Source organism: Papaver somniferum, chromosome 5, assembly GCF_003573695.1.
Source record: "Papaver somniferum cultivar HN1 chromosome 5, ASM357369v1, whole genome shotgun sequence".
In the NCBI taxonomy this organism is placed as follows: domain Eukaryota; kingdom Viridiplantae; phylum Streptophyta; class Magnoliopsida; order Ranunculales; family Papaveraceae; genus Papaver; species Papaver somniferum.
In genome coordinates, this window is record NC_039362.1 from 205,849,831 (window position 1) to 205,874,122 (window position 24,292).

The 24,292-nt window shown below is 41.6% G+C and overlaps 2 protein-coding genes across 3 annotated transcripts; one reads left to right on the forward strand and one right to left on the reverse strand.

Moving 5' to 3' along the window:
• Positions 1 to 1,129: 1,129 nt before the first annotated feature.
• On the reverse strand, positions 1,130 to 1,927 carry LOC113280622 (pentatricopeptide repeat-containing protein At2g34400-like; the record flags this gene model as incomplete). The annotated part of the gene is made up of 1 exon (XM_026529227.1): positions 1,130 to 1,927. A coding segment is annotated over one exon (798 nt), but the record flags the coding sequence as incomplete, so codon positions are not given.
• A 17,774-nt stretch (positions 1,928 to 19,701) lies between these two features.
• On the forward strand, positions 19,702 to 23,522 carry LOC113278484. 2 transcript variants are annotated; one of them, XM_026527306.1, is made up of 4 exons: positions 19,702 to 21,958; positions 23,060 to 23,118; positions 23,239 to 23,312; positions 23,434 to 23,522. In XM_026527306.1, the coding sequence occupies exon 1, from the start codon at positions 20,011 to 20,013 to the stop codon at positions 21,526 to 21,528; it is 1,518 nt and encodes a 505-aa protein (XP_026383091.1). In that variant the 5' UTR covers positions 19,702 to 20,010; the 3' UTR covers positions 21,529 to 21,958; positions 23,060 to 23,118; positions 23,239 to 23,312; positions 23,434 to 23,522. The 2 variants fall into 2 exon arrangements, with proteins under 2 accessions (XP_026383091.1, XP_026383090.1); XM_026527305.1 differs by having other exon boundaries at positions 23,256 to 23,312.
• The last annotated feature ends 770 nt before the right edge of the window (positions 23,523 to 24,292 follow it).

Here is a 24,292-nt window from a genome sequence, read left to right on the forward strand (position 1 = left end):
TCATCATCTTTACCTAAACTTTTCGGTTTGGGTTTTTTAATCAGTGATGGTGTTGATCGATTTTTAGTCATAGTTAGATTTCTTAATTTTTCGGCAGTTAGTTCAAGGCTTAGGCTATTTTTTTCTTTCCCTGTGTTGTCCCTGTTAGCTTTGATCTTGTAATCCTTTCTTTGGATCTGTTCTCTGGGTTTGTTGGTTGTTTTCTGTTGGTTGTTTACCTCGAGAAGAGTAGTGTTGGTTCTAGTCTTTTCCAGTGGGAAATAAAGATCCGGCGTGTTCATCGTCGAACTTTCTTTGTACCATCTAAAAAAGAGGAGAATCAGGATGAATCTTTAGTTATTAAAAAATTTGTTCTTCCGAGCTGTGAATCAAGCTTCACCGATTCAAGTTCTTCCGTAAAGGCGGGTGTTACGGTTTTAATTCAAGTTCTTCCATAAAGGCGGGTGTTACGGTTTTACTGTTACGCTTTGATGGTCCGGTGGTGATTCTGGATACAAGATTTGGGTTACGGGATTCGGATTGAAAGTCACTTAGTTTTGAGCGTTGTTTGTTTAAAATTCTCTTTGTAACATCGAGATTTCCCTATTTATTTATTAAAACAAAAAGATCATTAACATGTACTTAAATTGTCCTTAGGGGTCAGTAATCTAATCTTGACACATTACTAATAATAAACTAAATTATGTATTACCATAGTCCCATGACTAGCTATTCCAACACATCTTTGCATAAGTTAAAATGAGTAATTAATATTCAAGTCACACCAAGGACGGACCCAAAAAGAACAAATTTTCTTTTAAGGTCCGGACTAGAAATCTAAGTCGAGCAGAATTTTTTCTTTTTTTTTTGTGACTTGTGGGATGGGAAAGCTACCTGGGCTAAAGCCCCCTTTAGCCCAGCTGTACGTCCGCCAATGAGTCACACCAAACATCTACTGATGATCTACATTAGGTCTGGCACAATGGGTTCACCAGACTTCTCACTGCGTACAAATTGCAATCTAGGTCACAGATATCAATTAACAAGAAAAGTGAAGTATGTTTATGCATGATAATTAAATGGAAAATCCAAATCTAACAGGATACCCTACACTAAATGACATTTGCAGCATGAAACTACTGATCGTTGTTCAGTGATTGAAAATCTGTAGTGATGACTCCCGACATTTAACACAACCCGCAAAGGAAACGTGGTAAGAAAGTGACCTAGGCTCGACCTTTCCAAACATATTAATCAACGACGAACCAACAAATGTATTCAATTCAAATCCCTTTTCCTCTATCAAACCTTCCAACAATTTCCCAAAACTCAAATCCCCTAGATCACCACAAGCTCCAAGAACACTCACTACACTCATTTCATTTGGTTCACACCCCTTCATCCTCATCTCCTTAAACAAACCCACAGCTTCTCTAGAACAACCCATCTTTGAATAACCCGATATCATCGAATTCCAAGAGACCAAATCTCTCTCAGTTATTGCATCAAACACTTCCCTTTCAAGACATATATCACCACACCTTGAGTACATAGTAATCAAAGAATGAGTTATATGAGAATCTAACTCCAACCCAAGTTTCACAACACAAGAATGTGCCAGTCTACCTATACTTAATGACGGTAAATTAGCACAAGAAATCAATAAAAATGGGTAAGTAAAATTGTTAGGTTCTATACCAAAACCCTTCATTTCAAAGTAAAGTTGAAGGGTTAGTGAATAATCATGCCAAGTATTAGTTAAAGCACGGATAATCAAGTATGATAAATCATTGGGTTTAGAAATATGTGAAAAGAAAAACAGAGTGTAATCATAATTTACTTTGAGATCAATGAGTTTAGAAAGGAGGTAATTTTGTTTGTCTGTGATTGAGTTTATAATCATTTGAGAATGCATTTGTTTTAGTAATTTGAATGAATCACATTGTTTTAAAAGATTTATAGGAGTTTATGTGATGCCATTGGTCTCTGCTTTTCGTTTTGTGGGAGATTTGGGAGGCCAACGACGTAAAGGGAGAATGAAGCTTAATGAGTGGACTCAGCTTATTATAAGGGGACTCGTAGGCCTGTCAATATATGTCCGATATCCGGAATCCGTTTTCGATTATTCGATATTCTATAGGATTTTATCCGTTTTATCGGATATCAGATATAATATGTTATCGGATATTTCCTCCTTAACATATCGGAATCGGATTAGGCTATATCCATTTGTTTAGATATCCGATATAATAAGGACGTACTAGTAATTTTCCTATACCCTTATTTGACTCCACTAGGCACTAGTCGAGGACTCGAGACTCATTTCGTTTTTTCTTCTCTTTTCTTTTCTTATTCTCTTCTCAGTTCTCATCGCCTCTCCACTGAATCTCTGCAACAATCTTTCTCTTCTCTTTTTTTCATTTTAGCAGCAGGAGTTAGTCATCTTCTGCTACGTCAATTTGTTAAACTTGGCGTGAAAGATTGAGAGTGTAATGGATTAAGCTATACCCTAAATTACGCTGGTACCAGTCTTTCTCTTCTCTCTGTGTAGAAAGTTATCTAGTATTGCGGTTCTGTTTGTTTGTTGATAGAATTTGATGATATACAGTGATGAATTTGTATGAGTTTCTATGAAATTAGAATTTATTAGGGTTTTGAAATCAGAAATTGTTGCGAGAACAATACCAATTAGTTATTTTAGGAATTAGAATATCTTTCCTTATTTGTTATTAGCTTAGTATTCAAGCCATGTTCTCATATATATTCATAGTTTGTTCTAGGGTTTAAGGAATCAATCAATGAATTAATACAAAACTCGGTTCTTTATTTGTAAATTCTATCTTAGGGTTCTTGTATAGTTGTTTGGGGTCAGAACCCTAACATCTGTCTTCAGAGCAGGTTAGATTTTCACTCAAATTTCATCAAATTTTTTTCTCTTCGTTTGCGCTGTTTATCATGAAGTTTCCGACTTTTGATGGAGTTGATCCTGAAGGATGGATCATTCAAACTGATCAATATTTCAGCGTACATGGTACAACAACACGTACTAAAATGCTAAAGGTTATTATTAATCTTAAAGGTGATGGCATTGATTTGTATGAATCGGTAAAAAAGTCTCTTATAAAGCTAACTTGGGAAGAATTTTGTTCTGAACTTCGTTCTCAATTAGAATCTCGCAAGCATATGGACTTCCGTAAAGATGCAATAATTACACGCCGATCGCGCTCAGCTGCTGCATTAGAGAATTGTCGACGTTCAACTAGAGCGATCAAGGCTACGCTTGCTGCGTCACCAAATCCACTGGAAGGAATCTTATCCGAGCAAGAAGAAACCTGTATGTACACCTTTCATCATCCACCACGTGTACAGAAAGAGACACGTGGAAGGCATGCAAAAAAAGATATCAAAACATGATAGCAAGCATCTCATCAGAAGATGCCACCGGCCAGCAGATCCGACGGTCAGGGACAGAGGATCACAGAGATATGATGGCTCATAGGAGCACCAGATAATACCCCTTGGGTGTTATCACACCCAATCCCGAGGAAGATCCCAGATCAATGGCCGAGAGGAAGTTCGGCTGACACATATGTGACCAGACAAAGAGACACTTGTCTGACACGAGCAGACATCCATCTACCCGCATTAAATACCAAAGAGATATACACGTGTCAATCAGCTCGTGGAAGAGGCGAGGATAGCCCTTCGTATTCATGCTCTGGCCGCAGCATACGCCGAAGACCTCTGCGTAATACGCACAAAGCACAAGAAGATAAGATTACAACGGCGTTTCAGAAATGGGACCCACGTTCCAACCCTATAGATACCCCTCTCCACCAAGAAAGAAGGGATCGACCAATTCAGAGCAATTATAGGAGAATATAGGAGAGAGAAATAGGAAGAGTGAGTAATCCCCCTACTTCCGCAGATCTATGTATACTCTAAAGTCATTCGACTATCTTTGTAACCATTCAATACATAGTGAAACACCAGCCCCGTGGATGTAGGCCTTAGTGCCGAACCACGTAAATCTGTCTTATTTACATTTCAGCACCTTACATTCAATGTTAAACTTCATATGCTTAACATTTATACTTGATTCTTGGTTTATTCCTTTATACGAACATTATTTATGATAATATTCGACTAGACAATGACAAGCCCGAAGGCTTCGAGTCGATGAATCGATATAATCATCCCCTTTACGCATACGACGTGCAATTCTAGAATTAGGATGTATGCGAATATTGTTTGTGAACACGTGGATGGCTTCGTGATTTATGTGTCCACAATTTGGCGCTAGAAACAGGGACTTTGTCCCGGTAAAAGATTTATCTTATCATGTGATTTCACCTTTAACGCGCATTATGGTTGTGCCCTATTCTGGGTTCAGCGTGCTTTCAAAACCTTTTTTATTCTGAGTTCATGGTCTTCATTTTCACAAACACCATTTCAAAGCAGACAAATCCACGACTATCTATCACAGATTTGCACGTGAGGCGTTTTTCTCTTAAAACTAAGACTTAATAATCCAGGTTCATGAGTTCTCGCGACGGATCTGCCTTTTCAAGAGTTTTCTTTTTCAAAAGTAGTCTGAAAACAAGTTCCATGATTGTTTATTAGATGATTTGTATTGCGAAAACTAGACCGATGGAGTCTTTACATTTCTCTTTTATTAAGGCCCTTGGGCAGCTCATTTTCTTCTATTCCAATAATCTTGCGGATACGAATGGCACTAACCCGATCCTCGTGGATATATTTGGTTCTCTTTATATATTCCCCTTATGCAGAAAAAGATTAAAAATGGAAAAGATACCAGAGGCAGGAAAAACCAAAGCCTCATCAAAGGAGACACCGAGGATTACCCCGGTCATGACCCGAAGCAAGCAGAAAGGAGACAAAGCTAAAACAGCTACTCAGAGGAAGGATGCTGCGGAAATCACCTCACCTATGAACACTAACTCCATTGCAGCCGCGGCCCTCAAAGCAGCAGCCACAAAGAACAACGCAATTGTTGTGCCCCTCCAGGCCACAGAAGCTAACAAGACTTTGGTTTCAAACCAAATCCATCAACAAAAGAAGGGGTGACAGAATCTATGACACATCAGCCCGCACATCCACCAGTCTTCGGAATTCCGTCAACCAACGGTCAGAATCAAACCATACCATTGGTTTTAGTACCGCGGGTGGAAGCTCAACCGAGGGGACCAAACTTGGAGATACCAACAATTGAAGCTGATCCTCGGCCACCCTTAATACACACAGTAGACGAAGGGGGGCCTATGGCCGTAGGGGTACAAGCCGGAACTCCCAATCAGAGATCAAACCAGTCCCACCGACTGATGGTAGAGCTCGAAGAATTGAAAAAGATCCAGCAGGTCTACGCAGATGCCGTAGCTTTTCTGTCCAGGGAGAACCAAGACTTGAAAGATAGGATTGCCCAAAGCACAAAGACTAGCCAACAACTAGACGAAGCTAATTCTAAAGCACCAGAGCCTAATCGAGACCGAAGAATCATCCTAGAAAACGCCGCCAGGGGAAGAAGTGCATACGATCCGGAATACGCCGCCGAAGACTTAGACTATTATGACAGTGAATTTCGAAGAAAGAAACGCTCAACTGAGCATGAGAACGTGGGATGTTACCGCGCAATGGAGGAGCTGCGTGATGAGATGATGTTTGAGATCAGGCAGTTAAAAACCAGACAAGGCGGAGGAAGGCTTGAAGAGGTGATGAAAGAAGCTAACTCCACGCCCCTAACTCATCTCCTAGCAAATACCCCTATTCCGTTAAAGTGCCCTGTCCCAACTTTTGAATGCTATGACGGATCCAGTGATCCCACGGCACATATCCGGTATTATAATCGTATCTTAGCCCGATGGAGTCAATACGACGCCCTCCTCTGTAGATATTTTCCATCAAGTCTGAAGGGATCGGCTTTGTCTTGGTTTGACAACCTGCCACCTGATTCCATCAACTGCTACGATCAACTCGCAGATAAATTCTTGAGAACCTACATGTACAACAAAGCTGTCAACACCGGAATGGATAATTTCTCTGGCAATTGGTTATAAGGAGAACACGAGGGAATACACCAACAGATGGCACAAGATCTGCCAAGCCATAGGGAGTGTGGATCCCGTAGTAAGTATCAACTGCTACAAGTGGGGATTAGACCGAATGAGTCCACTATTTGTTGAGATCCACGGAAGCGTACCTAAGACAGAAGGAGATCTTCGAATAATTATTGAGAAGTACGCTCGTCTTGAAGAAATCCAGCGTGAGAATTCGAGGGCACAAACGTAGAGATCTCACCGTACCAATTCCGCAGAACAAACCAGCGGGGCCAAAAGAAATAGCTCATTGGAACGGCCTCACGAAGACAGGAAGGAACAAAGAGATGAACGACGAAAAGACGATCGAAAATCCGAAGATCAGGTTTACACGAAGCTCAATGCTAGATACGCTCGGATCTCGCGAGAGATCAAAGGAAGGGAAAATTTGGAGTGGCCGTGGTCTAAGGGAAAACATCCCCCAAGAACCGAGAAGTCTAAAGATTACTGTGAGTATCATTGCTTCAATGGAAACCAGACCGAGAAATGCAAAAACCTCAAAATAATGATCCAAAAATTGATTGATGCTGGAGAACTCAAGCAATACATACGAGGAGGTCACCGAGGACAGATCCAAACGAACCAAGAAGGTCCAACTTCCAGAGGGAAACCGCACAATCAACACCATCTCGTGTTCCGAAGCCGCAGGGACCTCACTTACAGCGCAGATAAGAAAGAGGCTACGGAAGCAATTCGAAGACCACTGCGAATTATATAAGATTGATGGCGTAGAAGTGGACGAGCACGAAGAGTGGATGGACGCACCTATCATCTTCGATACTGAAGATATCGAAGAAGATATGGAAGACCATAACGATCCCTTGGTCCTCACACTACCAGTGGCCGGATGTAACCTCAAAAAGATCCTCATCGACGGGGGAAGCTCAGTGAACGTTCTATTCTACGACACCTTCAAACGGATGAAGCTCCATGATGAACAACTAATGACCTCTTATTACACCATCTACGGGTTCAACGGAGCGCCCACAAAGCCATTGGGGGACATCGTGTTGCAGGTGAACGCCGTGCCCATGAAAGTAGAAACATGATTCAGCGTGGTGGACGCCCCATCCCCCTATAACGCCGTTATTGGACGAAAGTGGGTACATAAACTCAAGGGAGTGGCAGCAACTTACCACCAATATCTCAGGTTCCCTACACCCGAGGGAGAGATGGAAATCAAGGGAGATCGGGTCTCTGCAAAAGAGTGCCAGACCACTCAGGATCGTATCAACAACGAACAGGAAGAGCAGCGAAAAACCCAAAGGATCAAAAATAAAGAAGCTGCGAAAGAAAAGTCCATAGACATGTTCCTCAAGGAAACCACAAGGAAGGGCTTGACAAAGGATGATAATGTCCTTAACACAAAGGCAAGTACTTCAGCAGCCAACGAAGGACACAGAAACATACCAAATACTCCCTCCGTCCCACTATTAAGTGATCTATTTGATTTTACATTTTGTCCCACTAATAAGTGAGCTATATCACTAAACAAGGAGGTATTTCTAAAATTATCCTTTTAGTTAATTATAAAAAATATATGAAATATGCATAATTTGAAAAGCATGTTTATATTCGTCATGTAGGTGTTATAAAATGCTTTTCAATGGTATGAAGTTTGCGACCATCCGTGGAGTAGTTTGAGAGATAAATCATTTCTAAATTTCAGTAGTTATTATCCATAAGGGTATAATTGTAAAAAATGCTTAAAAGTACTCTTTTCCTTGCTTGTCTTAAAAATGTGCAAACTTAAACTAGGTCACTTAATAGTGGGACGGAGGGAGTAGCAATTAAAGAGCGTCCCAGTCCTTGGGGACCCGAAGCCGGTGTTCACACCAGTGGAGCCCGTAAAAGAAATCAACATAGGAACGGAAGAAAACCCGAAGATGATCAAAGTAGGGAACATAATGGACGAAAAAAGAGAAGAATCCTTAACCAAATTACTTAAAGAATACGCGGATGTATTCTCCTGGAAGTTAGGAGACATGCCGGGGATTGATCCGAAAATAATCCAACACGAGCTGCGCATCAAACCAGGCACGCCACCTTTCAGGCAGAAAATAAGAAAAGTTGCACCAGAGTATCATAAGGAAGTAGAAAAAGAACTTCGGAAACTACTAGAAGCAGGCTTCATCAAGGAAGTCAAATACCCTACATGGATCTCCAACATGGTCGTCGTTCCTAAGAAAAATGGATGGGTTAGGATATGCATCGACTTTACTAACCTCAACAAGGCATGTCCAAAGGACAGCTATCCCCTGTCGAGCATAGATCAACTGGTTGAAGCAGTCGAAGGATACGAAGAGCTGTCATTTATGGACGGATATTCTGGTTACAACCAAGTAGCCCTGGCAGAAGAAGATCAACTACACACAGCGTTCTACACCCCGCATGGCCTTTATTGCTACACTAGAATGCCCTTTGGACTTCGAAACGCAGGGGCAACGTACCAAAGAATGGTCGATGCTATCTTCAGGCCATGGATTGGTAGTACCCTAGAAGTCTACGTTGATGACATGCTCGTCAAAAGTAGGCTGCGCAAAGATCACCACCAGGACCTGAGAGATATTTTCGAAGCAATGAGGAAACATCACATGAAAGTAAATCCAGAAAAATGCACTTTCGGTGTCACCTCAGGGAAATTCCTCGGATATCTGGTAACAAAAAGGGGTATTGAGGTAGACCCCGCGAAGATTCAGGCCATAGTGGAAATGCCATCTCCGAAGAATTTAAAAGAAGTGCAAAAGCTCAATGGGTCCTTAGCAGCCTTGGGCAGATTTATTGCCCGATCCTCGGACAAATGCAAACATTTTTTCAATATTCTCAAAAAAGGGAGTAAGTTTGAATGGACCGCAGAATGCGAAGAAGCCTTCCAAAGAATCAAGGAACACCTGGCTTCAATTCCAATCCTGCAGAAGCCTGATCCTGATGAGGTTTTGGCATTGTACATAGCAGCGACAGAAGACGCAGTTAGCGCAGTGTTGGTCAAAACCAATACGAAGATAGAACACCTATCTATTATGTCAGTAAGACCCTCAATTCTGCGGAAAGGAATTACACGAAGATCGAACAACTCATCCTGGCATTGGTATGGGCTACTCAAAAGCTGAGAACCTATTTCCTAACTCACTTCATCCGCGTCCCATGCAAAGCACCACTGGAAGCAGTCCTCAAAAGCGCGGGAAAAGTAGGTAGAATAGCCAAGTGGAACACCCACCTGGACCAATTCAACATCATTCATGAAATTCAACATTCCCAAAAATCCCAAGTTTTGGCGGATTTCTTAGCAGACCTCCCCCTGGACAACGATGAAGAGATTAGGGGAATACCAGAAGCCGACGAGGAAAGCAAGGATCCAGTTGATGTCCTCGAACCCGCGAGTCAAAGACAATGGGAAGTCTTCGTTGATGGTTCCAAAAATAAGGAAGGGGCAGGAATAGGCATTGTCATCACCACCCCAACTGGAGAAAGGATCGTACAGGCACTCAGGTTAGAATTCAAAGAGCATACTAACAACATCGTCGAATACGAGGCAGTCGTACATGCCCTCCGCTTAATAATAGAGATGGGGGTAACTGATGTAAGACTGACAAGTGATTCGCAGCTTGTCATACGGCAAATAGGGCTCGAATACAATGTGTACGACGACACCCTCTCAGCTTACATGGCCTTGGTCCAAACATTGGCATCACAAATTCCGAACATCAAGTTCCGGCACTTATGCAGAAGGGATCTCAGGCACGCGGATGCCCTAGCATATATATCATCCATGCTGAAGGACAAGAGTATCGAAGCTATCAAAATAACAAGGGTATACGAGCCTTCGATTGCATCACAATTTTCCTTTGCTACAAATCAAGATACAGTGGAAGAAAATATCGAAGATCAGGTGGGAGAAGACATCCGTGACGATTTTGACGAAGAAGATATCCTGTCAAGAGCAAATCAAGACGAAGATTTCAACAACGAAGATGATTGGAGAATGATGATCCATGCGTTTCTCAAGGATGGAACCTTACCCGCGGATCACAAACAAACCAGGAAAATACTCTCCAAAGTAGGAAGATATGATCTTCGGGATGGGATCCTGTACAAGAAATCTTTCCTCGGACCGTTACTACGTTGCTTATCCAGGAAAGAGGGGCATCGAATTCTAAACGACATCCATTATGGTGACGCAGGGAATCATAGCGGCATGAGATCACTAGCCGACAAAGCAAAAATGCAAGGATATTACTGGCCCACAATGATACAAGATGCTGCAAGAATGTCCCGACGATGTGAAGAATGTCAGCGTTTCGCCAAAAAGATACACGCACCAGCAACAACGTTGAATTCTGTGGATAGTCCGTGGCCATTTGCAAAATGGGGCATAGATATCGTTGGGCCTTTCATCGAAGGATCAGGGAAAAGACGATTTTTGATAGTAGCCACGGACTACTTCAGTAAATGGGTGGAAGCCAAAGCCTTAGCCAGGATCAGAGACGTGGACGTGTTTACTTTCATATTCCAAAACATTATTTGCAGGTTCGGCATACCAGCGGAAATCGTGTCCGATAATGGTAAACAATTACAGGGGAAAAACATAGACATGCTCTTCGACACTTTCAAAATAAGGAAAAACAAGTCCACCCCCATATACCCTCAAAGCAACGGACAAGCGGAAGCTACTAACAAGACCCTCGCCCTTATCCTCAAAAAGCAATTAGACGAACACAAGGGGCGATGGTGTGAACAGCTACACAATGTATTATGGGCATACAGGACAACACGAAGATCTGCCACTGGGGAGTCCCCATTTCTCCTCACTTATGGAGCTGAAGCAGTCATCCCAACAGAGATCCTCATGCCAACCACAAAGACCGAAGCATGGGAGAAAAATCTCACAACAGACATGATGTTAGAGAGACTGGACGACCTGGAAGAAGGAGGGAAGCAGCATTGCAAAAGATGGAAAATTATCAACGGAGACTAGCGAGAGAGTACAACAAAAAGGTTAAGCTTCGAAATTTTGTAGAAGGGCAGTATGTGCTAAGAACAATCCCGCAGTATCAACGAGAGAAGAAATGGGGAAAGTTAGCACCTACATGGGGAGGACCTTTTATAATACACGACATTGCGGGAAACGGTTCCTACTATCTTCGCAATCTGAAAGGCGAGGTCCTCCGGCACCCTTGGAATGCTAAATGGCTCAAACCGTACTACCCATAGGAGCAGCGCAGCTTTGCATCTGCGTGAAGAATACCAGAAGAAGAAGGCAGCGTAACCGCTTTACATGTTTCTATCTCTGGACGAGGAGTAGCAGGCCTCAACCTATCAATCAAACAAACTTTTTGGGAAATCTTCAAGCAAACGAAATGGTCAAAAGGCCCGCTGGATGAACGCATGTACATTACATAATAAATTAACAATATTGGGGAAAGTAGTTAATCTACAATCTCTCAGGGCTCCCCTATCAGTGTCTATGAGTGTAAGACCAGGGGGAAGGCACCCAGCAGAAAGAGATACCCAACCAATTTTAAGGCAGCGGGTCGACGGAATGGGTGCATGTAAATATTTTCAAATAAGCATTCCATATCCTAGAACGCTGCCTCGGCCCCCACCATTTGGGAATCCTCTGGCCCAGGATTCGCCAGCGGGGTGACAGGTCTCAAGACGATCACGAAGGTATTTACCTTCGGTGTCGCACCCAAACACTCTCAACTTTTTACAAAGCAAGTTATTTCTAGTTTAACACTTCACAACACTTAAAATAAAAAGATGAATTAATAACGCAGGTATGCCAAAAGGATGATCCATTTCATAAAGAGTTGATTACAAGATTCAGCAAATAAGATAAAGCAGGAAACACATCAAAAAAAAAAAATGATCCGAAATTATATAATCAACAAGGATCAACTTTCTATGACTAATAAAATAAATCTACTTGGACGATACAGCTCCATCAACGGGGTTGTCTCTGCGAGATGAAGGTACGCTACCACCTGAAGAGGGCCCAGAAGAACCAGGCAGGGGAGCGGGAAGGGGACGACGCGGACAATTCTTGACAAGACCATGTTCGACTTTAAGATCAAGTTCAATCTTATCTAGGACTTTTTTGGTCTCTTCAGCCAACTGACATCGAGCTTTATAAGTGATAACAGCGGTCCGCTGGTTGGCCTGAGACAGAAATGCAGATAGGCGTTCCGCCTCTTTGGAGGCAATCTCCGCTGCTCCCTCACGGGACGCGGCCAACCCTTTGAAATAGTTAGCTTGTCCTTCCTGCTGCACTAAGGCAGATTCAGTTTTTTAAGCTCATCATTTGCTGCGTGAAGCTGTCCCTCGAGTGCTGAAAACAAGAAATACCAAGGGGTTAAAACGAAGAAATAACAGAATCACACTCGATAAAACGAGGTTATACCTTCGACATTAGCCTAAACCTCTTCATACTCATTGACAACTGTGTCCCGAGCCTCATCAAGAAAGTCATATTCGTTGGACAGTTTCTTATAATCCGTTTGAAGGTTCGTAAGAGCAAATTGACTCGCGTCTAAGTCTACCTGCTTCATTGAATCCAAGTGACGAAGATGGTTGACTTCGTCATTCATCTCCCCCATTCTTTTATGGAGTCGATACACATTCACTTCAAGATCTCTTTCAGACTCCACTTGGCGATCAACATCATCTCGAGACGCTGCTATGGCTTTATTAAGAGCACCAACCTCGGCCCTGGCATTATCTCTTTACTCGGAAAGACGCAGCATACTATCCCTAACCCGGGGCCTAAGAAAGGACGAGCCTGTTGTAACTCTCCTTCCAAAAAGCGCACTCTAGCCTCTAAGTCCGAAGCATGTTCTCGAGCATCACGCAGGTTGTCACGCGTCCATAGCAGCGTACCATTAAACAGACAACGGTATGATTGTACTTATTTTGCATATCAACCATTAGTGTTCGCTTTTCACGCCACTAAGCTGTTAAGGCGTTGTGCTCATCAACACGATCATTCCACTTTACGGCTTCGCTTTTCAACTTACCCACCAACTCTGCAATACGGGATTTCTGTCGTTCCCTTTATTTCTGAAGCCATATCAGCTCGGGGACTCCACCCACTGAAGATAGGGTGGGGAGAATCAGACAGAACACCAAAATACAGATAGGGAATCACAAGGAGTGAAAGATCCGTAAAATACGAACCTGTGAAGGACGAGACATTTCTACGAGTCTGCTCCAATTCGTTGCGAACTATAGCAAGTTCTGAACGAAGACTCTCCTCAGCGTTACCCAACTTTTTTCTTTTTCCTTCAGACGGCCCCTCAGTTCATTTATTTCCACTTCAGCCACAGACAGCTCCTCTTCTCTATGACGAAGCTTGGCCTCCAACTTTAAAGACTTTGCTTTGAAGAATTGGTATAGAACATGGTTACAATGTTCTCTCCTCATCATCTATGTCACAAACAACAAACATTATTATACCAAAGGGATCAGATATCACTAAGAATACAATGTTCGGATATCATGAAGTAAAAAAGTACAAGGATTTACCTCTAAGACACGCTGCTGGGGAAAACCGTATTGGTACCCATCAGCTACGGCCATCATATCAGCAATAGAGGAGGGAGGGTCAACCACTAGGTTAGCTTCCGAAGCTCTCAGATTCTTCTCCCACATCTCAGCAACGCGGACTTCAGAAGACAACTGCATCATCCGAAGAGTATAAGCGTCGGAATTCTTCTCACCAGTGACCACTGGGGCAGGGTTAGGGACGAACATCAGGTTCTTCTTCTTAAGCCAAGCCAAAATGGCATCTTCATCTTTAGGCATTAGCGAGTAAGGGAAATCCTCTGAAGGAGACTCAACCGCAGACTTCCCCTTGGCGGTTATCTCCTCACCCGCGCAAGTCTCGACATTACCACCCTCAGCATGACCACCTGCATTCTCAGCTTGCTGATCAGTGGTACCTTCTTTGCCAAGATTCCCAAGCACATCCCAATCATCATTTGGGGAAAGCAATGAGAAGTCTTCGGCAAGACCCATGGCAGCATTCACATCAAAGGATTGCCCCGCGAAATATATCCTACCGAAAGAAAATTCAGGGGGAATAACGGTCAGAGTACCCACACCAACAATATCATCGCCAACAGGGGCAGATCCACCCCCGCCAGTACCACCAACGGTAATATTACCCTCAGACTCACCATCACCACCCGCGGAAACTTCTTCTTCACCGTTACCACCTTCGTCATCAGGGTGAGAAGTGTCGGTACGCTCTTCTCCATTGGACATTTCTTCATCCTCATCATACCCTTCGTTTATGGGACTCGTAACCTCCTCATAACCCTCAGCCTCACCGGTAATCGCAGTAGAAGATTGTTTGGGTCCAAGTTTCTTCTTCTTCGACACCTACAAACTAGTAGACATCCCACAAAGGCTCATTTTTTCCCTCACTTCAAAAATGAAAATTATTTCAAGCAAGGAAAAAGGGGCAAATAGAATAGAGAATATAAGAAGAAATTATACCTTGGCAGCAGCATCACTCTTCGTTGGATGGGTAGCACCAGAACCCTCCTCCTCATCTCCATCAACGACATCAAGAGCATAAGGAAAATTCATGCCCGAGAAATTCGGACGCCAAGGACATAAATCTCCATAACGAGCAGGAGGAGTTTCACGAGGCTTGCTATTTTCAGAAGGACGCCAACCACTCATAATCCATCCATAAGCCCAAGGACCAACTACCTCAATAACAGTAGCATGCCATTCATAATCATGGTCACGCTTAATCCTTTCACGAGCAGGAAAGAGTTTCCGTTTAGCAGATCCCTCAGTACCAGGAACATACTTCAGCTTGGCATCACTCACCTCACTCAAAAGACGAATTTCACCACGGGGAGCAGCAATATTACGAAGACTAACACTCCACGGCTTACAGTTTCTGCTGTTGACATAATCCCCAAAAGAAATGTTAAAATTCTGAGGAGTGTACCACTCTCTCTCAGCAGGATTTGGAACATAGCAGGTCATCATAGTCTCTCCCTTGCTTCGCATGTAACATTCCTTCAGTGAACGAAGATAATTCCCAGATAGTTGTGACACGGAACGATTATGAGTGTTCGTGGAAGAGCCTTCGCGACTAGCCAACACGTCATAATAAAAGGAGTCACCCGACTTATATAGGGGCAACATGAGACCCTCCTCGAAGGCTCCAACCGTAGTCAACAGATGAAACTCGTCAAAATGATACTTAGCAAGGAGCTCGTAAGTGATATCATCGTCAGGGGCATAGAAGCGAACCTCAAAAGCTTTAAGTTCATGTTTTTCCTTGAACATCTCAAGATCAATATGCTTGAAAGTGACCTTCTTCTTACCAAATAGAATGTTGCGTATCACGGGGACAGTTTCTTCTTCTTCTGCGGAATCAGAAGTAGGACTCAATTCCGAAGCTTTCCTTTTAGAAGGAAGAGTTTTAGACGGATAAGCCCTCGACATAGTACCCTTGGAGTACTTCCCTTTGAAAGAAACCGCGGGAGGAGGCGGTAAAGATTTCTGCGGAGGCACTGAAGGAGGAGTCATTGAACGAAGGGGAGAAACATCCACTATTTCAGTACGAGGAGGAGCAGCCCGCGTAGTCCTAGAGTCATCATGAGGAGGAGCCTGCGTACTCCTAGAATCTTCACGAGGACGAGAAGGGGCGCGGTTAACAGCATACCTAGATCCAGAAGGACCCTTTGGCACATCCCCTTTCTTAGTAGGCACAACCTTCGCACCGGAGGAAGATGAAACCCTATGACCCCGAGGATCCGATTACGAAGACTTGTAAGGACCTTCCCCAAGTGGATATCTGTCAGAATCTCGACGCGGAGGGGATCTTGGCGGACTAGACGTCGGGGTTTGGTAAGGAGCCCGCGGACGATCAGACATATCTACAAGGAAACACAAAAACAGTTTAGAGAAGAATACGAGGAGATCACTAAAGATCAAAAAACCCATAATTGATGGTTCATCCAGATAAACATTAAAAATCCTAAGAACTAAAAAATACTCCATCCAACTCCAGGGATAATACTTAGATACGGACTCACAGACGTTGTAACAAAGAACAGGGGCAAGCATATATGCTTCGACATGTATGTGCTTCATCACAAAACCAAGGATACAACAGCAGGAGACAAATGGGTAGATACATAGATAAATCAATGATGAACAGCTAATGAAAAGCCCCATACCTGTATAGAAGAGGACGACAAGCACCAACCACAGTCGAAGAAAGGAGGATCGGAGATATCAAAAGATACAGGGGAAACAACAATCGAGAGCGAAAGAAACAGAAAATTGAATGTTGTTATCTTCCTCACAAGAATGATGATAATAAATGACTAAAGAACAAGAATAGAAAACAAGAAGAGGATGAACACTGACAAGAAGAGGATAAAAGTTTTTTTTTTCACATTCTCTTTCCTATTTATGAAGCTAGAGAAGACAATAACTGCTCCTCGTACCAAGGAGCAGTTACGGGGAAAGTTAATGCAAAGTGGGAAACGTGTAGGACGACCTTTCTTCTTCAAAATTGCAAAATACGCCCAAGTCAGAAGAAGAGGGGCAAATTGTATGTACACCTTTCATCATCCACCACGTGTACAGAAAGAGACACGTGGAAGGCATGCAAAACAAGATATCAAAACATGATAGCAAGCATCTCATCAGAAGATGCCACCGGCCAACAGATCCGACGGTCAGGGACAGAGGATCACAGAGATATGATGGCTCAGAGGAGCACCAGATAATACCCCTTGGGTGTTATCACACCCAATCCCGAGGAAGATCCCAGATCAACGGCCGAGAGGAAGTTCGGCTGACACAGATATGACCAGATAAAGAGACACTTGTCTGACACGAGCATACATCCATCTACCCGCATTAAATACCAAAGAGATATACACATGTCAATCATCTCGTGGAAGAGGCGAGGATAACCCTTCGTATTCAAGCTCAGGCCGCAGCATACGCCGAAGACCTCTGCGTAATACGCACAAAGCACAAGAAGATAAGATTACAACGGCGCCTCAGAAATGGGACCCACGTTCCAACCCTATAAATACCCCTCTCCACCAAGAAAGAAGGGATCGACCAATTCAGAGCAATTATAGGAGAATATAGGAGAGAGAAATAGGAAGAGTGAGTAATCCCTCTACTTCCGCAGACCTATGTATACTCTAAAGTCATTCGACTATCTTTGTAACCATTCAATACATAGTGAAACACCAGCCCCGTGGATGTAGGCCTTAGTGCCGAACCACGTAAATCTTTCTTATTTACATTTCAGCACCTTACATTCAGCGTTAAACTTCATATGCTTAACATTTATACTTGATTCTTGGTTTATTCCTTTATACGAACATTATTTATGATAATATTCGACTAGACAATGACAAGCCCGAAGGCTTCGAGTCGATGAATCGATATAATCATCCCCTTTACGCATACGACGTACAATTCTAGAATTAGGATGTATGCGAATATTGTTTGTGAACATGTGGATGGCTTCATGATTTATGTGTCCACAAAACCGATGAGATCGCCAAGAAGATTGCTCCAGTAGAAGAATTATTATCTGACAACAGTGAGGTTTCAGAAGTAACGACAACTGAAGAAGAAATTACTATCAATGATTTGGTAATTAATCCAATTTTATCAGAAGATGAACAAAATATTGCAGAGAAGAATGCCAAGAAAGACGCGGAACAGCTTGATGAGAAGTTGAAGTCCGTCAATACACTTGCTACTTCAAATAATCCACAAGGACCCCCACCATCCAGTTTACACATGGTCAGAAGTTCGGAGGCGTCAACTGTTCCAGTTCAAAGAGGAGCTGAGGTTACAGAAGCAACGATTCAGGAGATAAAAGATTTCAGTCGAGAGTCTTCCATTCCATCAGAAAAAGTAAAGGTTGAATATCTCTATTTAAGTGGGAAAAACGACGTCAAATTGAGTGAGGATGGTTACGATAAACTCGTGCGCTTGCAGGTATTATTAACTCATAGAATTGCTGAATATTTTACCATCAATCTTAATTCTTCTCGTAACATATTCGATCGTGGGAAGTGTGTAGCTATATCATTGAGTTATTGTGGGAAATTGGGTTTTTTCATTGATGGCTAAACTTAGGTATCAATCAGAAGTTTTATTTCTCAAACAATATCGAGAGAGAAACAAATTTTTTGTGAACAAGGTACTGCAGATTATTTACAAATTTCCAGAAATTTTTAGTATACATTGTGAGGGCGAGGTTTTTCACCTGCATTCAGTATTCATGGCAGACAACGACCTAGTGAATCCGGTGATAAGTCTTTGCGCGTATGGGGTCTTACATATCTGATGCCATCGTACACTTGTACAAGCCATACATATAATTTTCTATGTATTGCATGGTCACCTGATGATAAGCCTTCAACTGAAGCAACGGGACAAGGTTATTATGCAAAACCTATTATAACAAAAGTAGAGAATTGTTGTGAAAAATGTGAGCTAAAAAAATTATCATTTTGTCCACGTGAAGGAAAGGAAAAATTCTCTAGTCTTATTTGGAAAATAATGGAAAAACTCCTCCAAATTGATAAGAATCGTCTCTCCATCTTTGGTAGTAAATGGTCTTCCAATTATTCTGCGTGTTATCTTGCAACATGTGGAAATTCGTGGGAAATTTTCCACCTGATTTCTTCTTACCGCCGCTTTGCCGCTTCAAGTAAAGATGAGGATGTACGTATTTTGGACATTTCATCAACAAGATGTGTTTTTTCTCTTGCAAGGCACACGAATGGAGTAACTCGTGTTCGATGGAGCCGAATGGGAGTAATATATTCAAGTTCTTGCGATACACATGTCGACCTTAGGAGAATGAGCACGGGGAGGTTTCCATTGGTTGGATTCACAGGAGGAACCACAACTATGTATGATCATTACACTCGTAGAAAAGGATTCGAATTTATCAAGTTACTGGCCGAGTACAATGTGCATTTTGTTTGTAAGCCAGCTCTTACACATGGGTATGGATTCCATATGTGGCTTGTGAATTCAATTCCGTTTGTTAGAGATGCTGATAGTGGTGTTACACTTGAGAAACATTTAGGAATTGTACCTCTGTCAAGGTCGGACTTTTGGGGAAAGGTCATATTTCAGGATGATGAAGAAAATAATTCATCTGATGTTTACTATAACGATCTCTACATACTGGATACCAAGACTTTGGTATGGAAGCGTGTTGTAGCATACGGAACCCCGCCACTAGCTCGAGATAATCACACTTATTCACCAAGGATGCACCAAATTCTTATCATTGGTTATTGTTGGAAATACTAATTTGTAATCTAGTTTGTCAAACTAGTGTGAAATGAAGTTTAGGCTTTGAAAAGAAAGAAGAGTCTAGAATTGGCTAGAGAAAACAGAGTCTGTAATGTGAACAAGTGAAGGTCGGTCCAAATAGTTTATGCAGAAGAAAAATCTAGAGAAAGTGTGTCTCAGTTGTAAAGGGTCCGGTCAAAGATATCTAGAGATTTCTGGGAAGTGCTAGTCGGTTGAACAAGCCTATAAATAGGCAATAGGTAGTGAGTGTCATATTGAAAACTGAGCAAAAACATCAATATAATCAGAGAGTTTAAGTTTAATCTTGCTCCAACACTAGTAAAGAGCTAGGAGCTTTGTATGAGCAACACTAAATCCATGCTCATGCATCTCCACAGTTCCAAACATCCAAAAGTTCATCAGTTATGAATGTGCGTCGGGCTATTACTTGTCTGATGTTCCAATTCGGAACAGAGATGGACTTAACTGGAAGGAGTTAAGGAGCTGGATACCATCCACATGTGCAGGCCATTTGACTATCTGTTTGGCAAAATGCTTGTTTATCAGTGGTTGCGATGAGAATTGCGGTAAAAAATTAAATAGAATGTCCAAGCATCTTGCGAATGATTATCCTGCAGTAGAAGAAACAATTTCAGGTGTGCGTGTTTATATAGAGCTTAAGAATCTAGCTAAAAGAGCGGGACATTACAGTGGAAACTATACTACACATAGGACATGTGATAAAGGCTATGGAATGACAAGTATGGATGTTGTATGTTTTCTGCTTCTGAACATGCAATCTCTAGATTCATTATTATTATCCAAACATATTGCCTTGTTTAAACAACTTCCGTATTACCTACACCCCCATTCTGAAACCGGGAAAAATGGAAGATATGGAAGGCAGCTTGTTTGTCGAGTCTGTGATACCCTCACAAAGATGTGTTTCATATTTCTAAAATGTGAAGAATTAAGTTGCCGAATCTTTGAAATGCTAGTTAGTATGGCCCCGGACAGGTACATCCAACAGAAATTCGAAGGAGGTGTTGTGTTCGTCGAGGAGTTTGGCGGTAATCCGATTCGATTATTTCTTGTTACAAGATCAATATCCAAGTTCGGAGGCAATCTACCAACTATATTTCCGGGTAGCTTTCGTAATTACTACGAGAGAGGTAAGGTAGTCTCAACCACAACGGAGCAATCTGTCATGAGAATAAAATTTGAAGATCAGTTTCCTAACGGGGGATGGTTAAATGACCTCCTTAATACCACAATCTTTTCGCCTCCTGGTGCTGCATCATCGTTGGTCGAGACATTTCTAGATATTTCTACTGATGCAAACGTCCAGTTCGAGACAAGTGGAGACAAAATTAATGTTGTTCACAAGAAATGTCCCTGTTTTGATCATAGGCGATTATCGTTTGACAGGGGCAAGAAATCCAGAATTACCTGGAAGGAGTTAAGCGATGCGTGCTGGATACTGGCCACACGTATAGACCAGTTTGCCATTGTTATGAGGAAACACTTGATTATTGGTAATGGCAATGAGTTTCTCAAGGAACTGCACGATGACATGTGTTGTTTCAGCAAACAAGCAATAGTGGGTCTCGCCAATGTAGGCATACATCAAGTTGACAACTTATATTGCAACATCAGTAAAGCAGATAACTTGGTAAATCTTGCTCCACGAGGATTTTGCATAGATAATAACTCCAGTATTGCTTTACTTAATACCTTTGCCTTGAAGATGTGGTATATAATTGCAGTCCAGATATGGAAGCCACCTTGGCACTTACCGGATTGGAAGTATTCATGCTGGGAATTAATTTCTTTGCACAAGCCGAGCTTATCAAGATTATGGAAGCCATCTTGGCTAGCCGTTGCAGAATCTAATGATGTTTCCGTGATGAATTCTGGCAATCAACTTGAGGACAAGTTTCATTTCAAAGGGCTGGGAATATTAAAATGCGACTCTATTTTTTGGGTAGATATATTTAGGAATCAATTTAGTCTTATAATCCAACTTGAAGACAAGTTGTGTCTCAAGGGGTTGGGGATGTTGCGACACCAATACCAATTAGTTATTTTAGGAATTAGAATATGTTCCCTTATTTGTTATTAGCTTAGTATTCAAGCCATGTTTTCATATATATTCATAGTTTCTTCTAGGGTAGGAATCAATCAATGAATTAATACAAAACTCAGTTCTTTATTTGTTCTTTTTATTTGTAAATTCTATCTTAGGGTTCTTGTATAGTTGTTTGGGGTCAGAACCCTAACAGAAATTGCAAATTAGGGTTTATGTTGTTGTTTTAAAATTTGGGTTTTCTTCTCAATCATAGGATAAACTTGTTGAGTTTACTGGTTATTATTGATTGAATTGAATCATTTAGATGATGATTGAAGTTGGGTTTTCTCTTTATTGGTTAATTTTTAATGAGAACCATAGGATAAATTTTTGAATGTTGTTACTTCTTTGTGACTAGGTACAGTTCTCTGTGATAACTGCGTCTCATTAACTGCAACCAGCCTAATTGTTTATCGTTGACAAGGTATTTTTACATCTCCATGTGAAGGATCAATGAGCAAATTTCCTTTCAGGATAGAACCAGGATTCAGAATAATGGTTTTTGTTGGCAATGAGAATTATGACACCTTGAGTTTGCACTTAAATTGTGGTTATTCACACACTTTATGCCTACTTCCACAACTGTATCATTTTTCCATTTGCTTAACTCTGATTTAGTTAGATCTTAAGTTGCATCATTTGATAACAATGGAATCGATATATATCTAAGATTTATCAAGTAGCGAACACTAGCTCAGTTGTTTATCTCTGTAAACAGTTACTACGAGTGAAACTATTATTGATACATGATTCCTTATCCATCAATAACATTTTTATCCCCCATCATTGGCATCTGAGAGATCCGATTGAAAAGGCTTACACCATGTTTGTTTACTCCTGACTCATCTGAGTCGTCTGGATCTGAATCATCTGGATCTGAGTGAAATCACCTGACTCATCTGGATCTGAGTCGATATGTTTGTTTTGAGTCAGATCTGACTCATCTGACTCGGAAATAAGTGAGTCAGTGGTTTGGTCCCATGAGTCAGGGGTATTTTGTTACCTGACTCAAATGAGTCTGAGTCAGGGGTTATGTCTGAGTCAGAGGTCGAGTCAGATCTGACTCAAAATGGAAAACAAACGGTCTGACTGCTGACTCGGTCCGAGTCAGGGGTTGACTCAGATTCAGACGCTGAGTCAGCTGCAAACAAACAAGTTCTTAGTGTTTTAGCTGGCCATACTTTGCTCGTTCTTTGTCAACGGTCAGCTCTCAAGAGAAAAAGCTTATTGGGGATACAGAATGCCAGAATTCACTATTTTAAGCCATTAGGTCTTTGTTGGCCTGCATAGAATTCCCCTGGTACAGAGTCCTTACTTTATATCTGCCATTGATTACAGTTAAGGAACCAAACACAAGACTTCCATTGCTAGTCATGCTTGGTGTAACAGAACACTACAGGATATTTATTTTCTCCAGCTTTATTGAACTTATAAGCTGATTGGTTTCAGCATGACTTTCACTTCAGATTGATATTTATTTTTACAACTGCAGCTCCATTTGATTGTTATTTGTTATTGTTTGCAGGACATTGCTGCCGGAGCAGTAAAGAAGAGGCATCCTGCTACTAAGAAGCCTTACTCTAGGTTTGATATTTTTCTTTTTCCTTTTCATTTCCTTAAATTAGTATTCGTACGCAATAATTTTTGCTTTCTATCACTAAAATTTTGTTGAAACCTGTATAAAGAAATCCATGGTTAAACTAGGTTTTAAATAAATGCAGACGTTATCGAAGCATTGTTGTGCTTAAGCGATTGGTTGCCAGATTTCATTTGTGAAGGTAACATTCTTTTTTTTGCTTAAACTCAGTGCATACTTTCATATGTTATTCTTCTTAGTTCCTATTATTACTACTTATGTAGTTGTGTATCTTCTCTGAATGTTGACTTGTTATAATGCAGATGATATGGAAAATTTGGAAATCGAAGACGAACGAAGTCAAGAGAGTCAGAGGCTAGAGAGGAGAGTGACAGATACTTATCATACTTCGTGTTTCGAAGTTTCTTACTTTCTATAACATTAGCTTGTATTTCTTTTCATGTATGTGTGTGAGTAAGAGACTTACTTATAAACATTAAGAGTAATGTTTTAAGGCTGTCTTCGAAGACAATTTGGATGGGTATGAGAAATAGAACTTAAATTTCACCTCTGCATATGTTTTACGGACTATAGTTTTTTTTTTGTCATAATCGGATATTATCAGATAAATATCCGATATCCGATAGCTTAACCTATCGGAATGGGTATCTGATTTTGATATCCTATAAGATATTATCGGATATCAAATATACGGTAGTGCTTAACCTGTCGGATATCGAATTTCAAAATATCCGACGGATATTCTTCCATTGACAGGCCTAGGGACTCGGCTTCAGCTCGGGTAGCTAGCCGTCACAGCCCTGTGACATGATGTAGCGGCAAGTCCTGTCACTTGTCGGAGCACGTTCAGAAAAGTCGGAAATGCTAGATTGACCGTCAAATCCTCTCGCAAATAAATCCCGTCTCTAATACATAACTGACCCCACTTTTAACCGCTTATGATCCCAATGTTGAGAGGGATTTTTGGACTGTTGGATTCCCCTATCGGGAACAATTGTGGGAGAGTAATGCTACGTTGACCGGGAGAATCCACCGCGGATTCTCCCGCGTCTTACAAAAATGGGAACCCCGGGGACCCACAGGGATAAAACAGTGGGTCCCGGATATTTGGTGTGAGTTGCGGGAGAATCCGCGATGGATTCTCCCAGTAAATGTATCATT

Bases quoted from the DNA above. Each gene is read 5' to 3' on its own strand.
- LOC113278484 (XM_026527306.1), top strand. From the start codon at position 20,011: ATGTCCAAGCATCTTGCGAATGATTATCCTGCAGTAGAAGAAACAATT.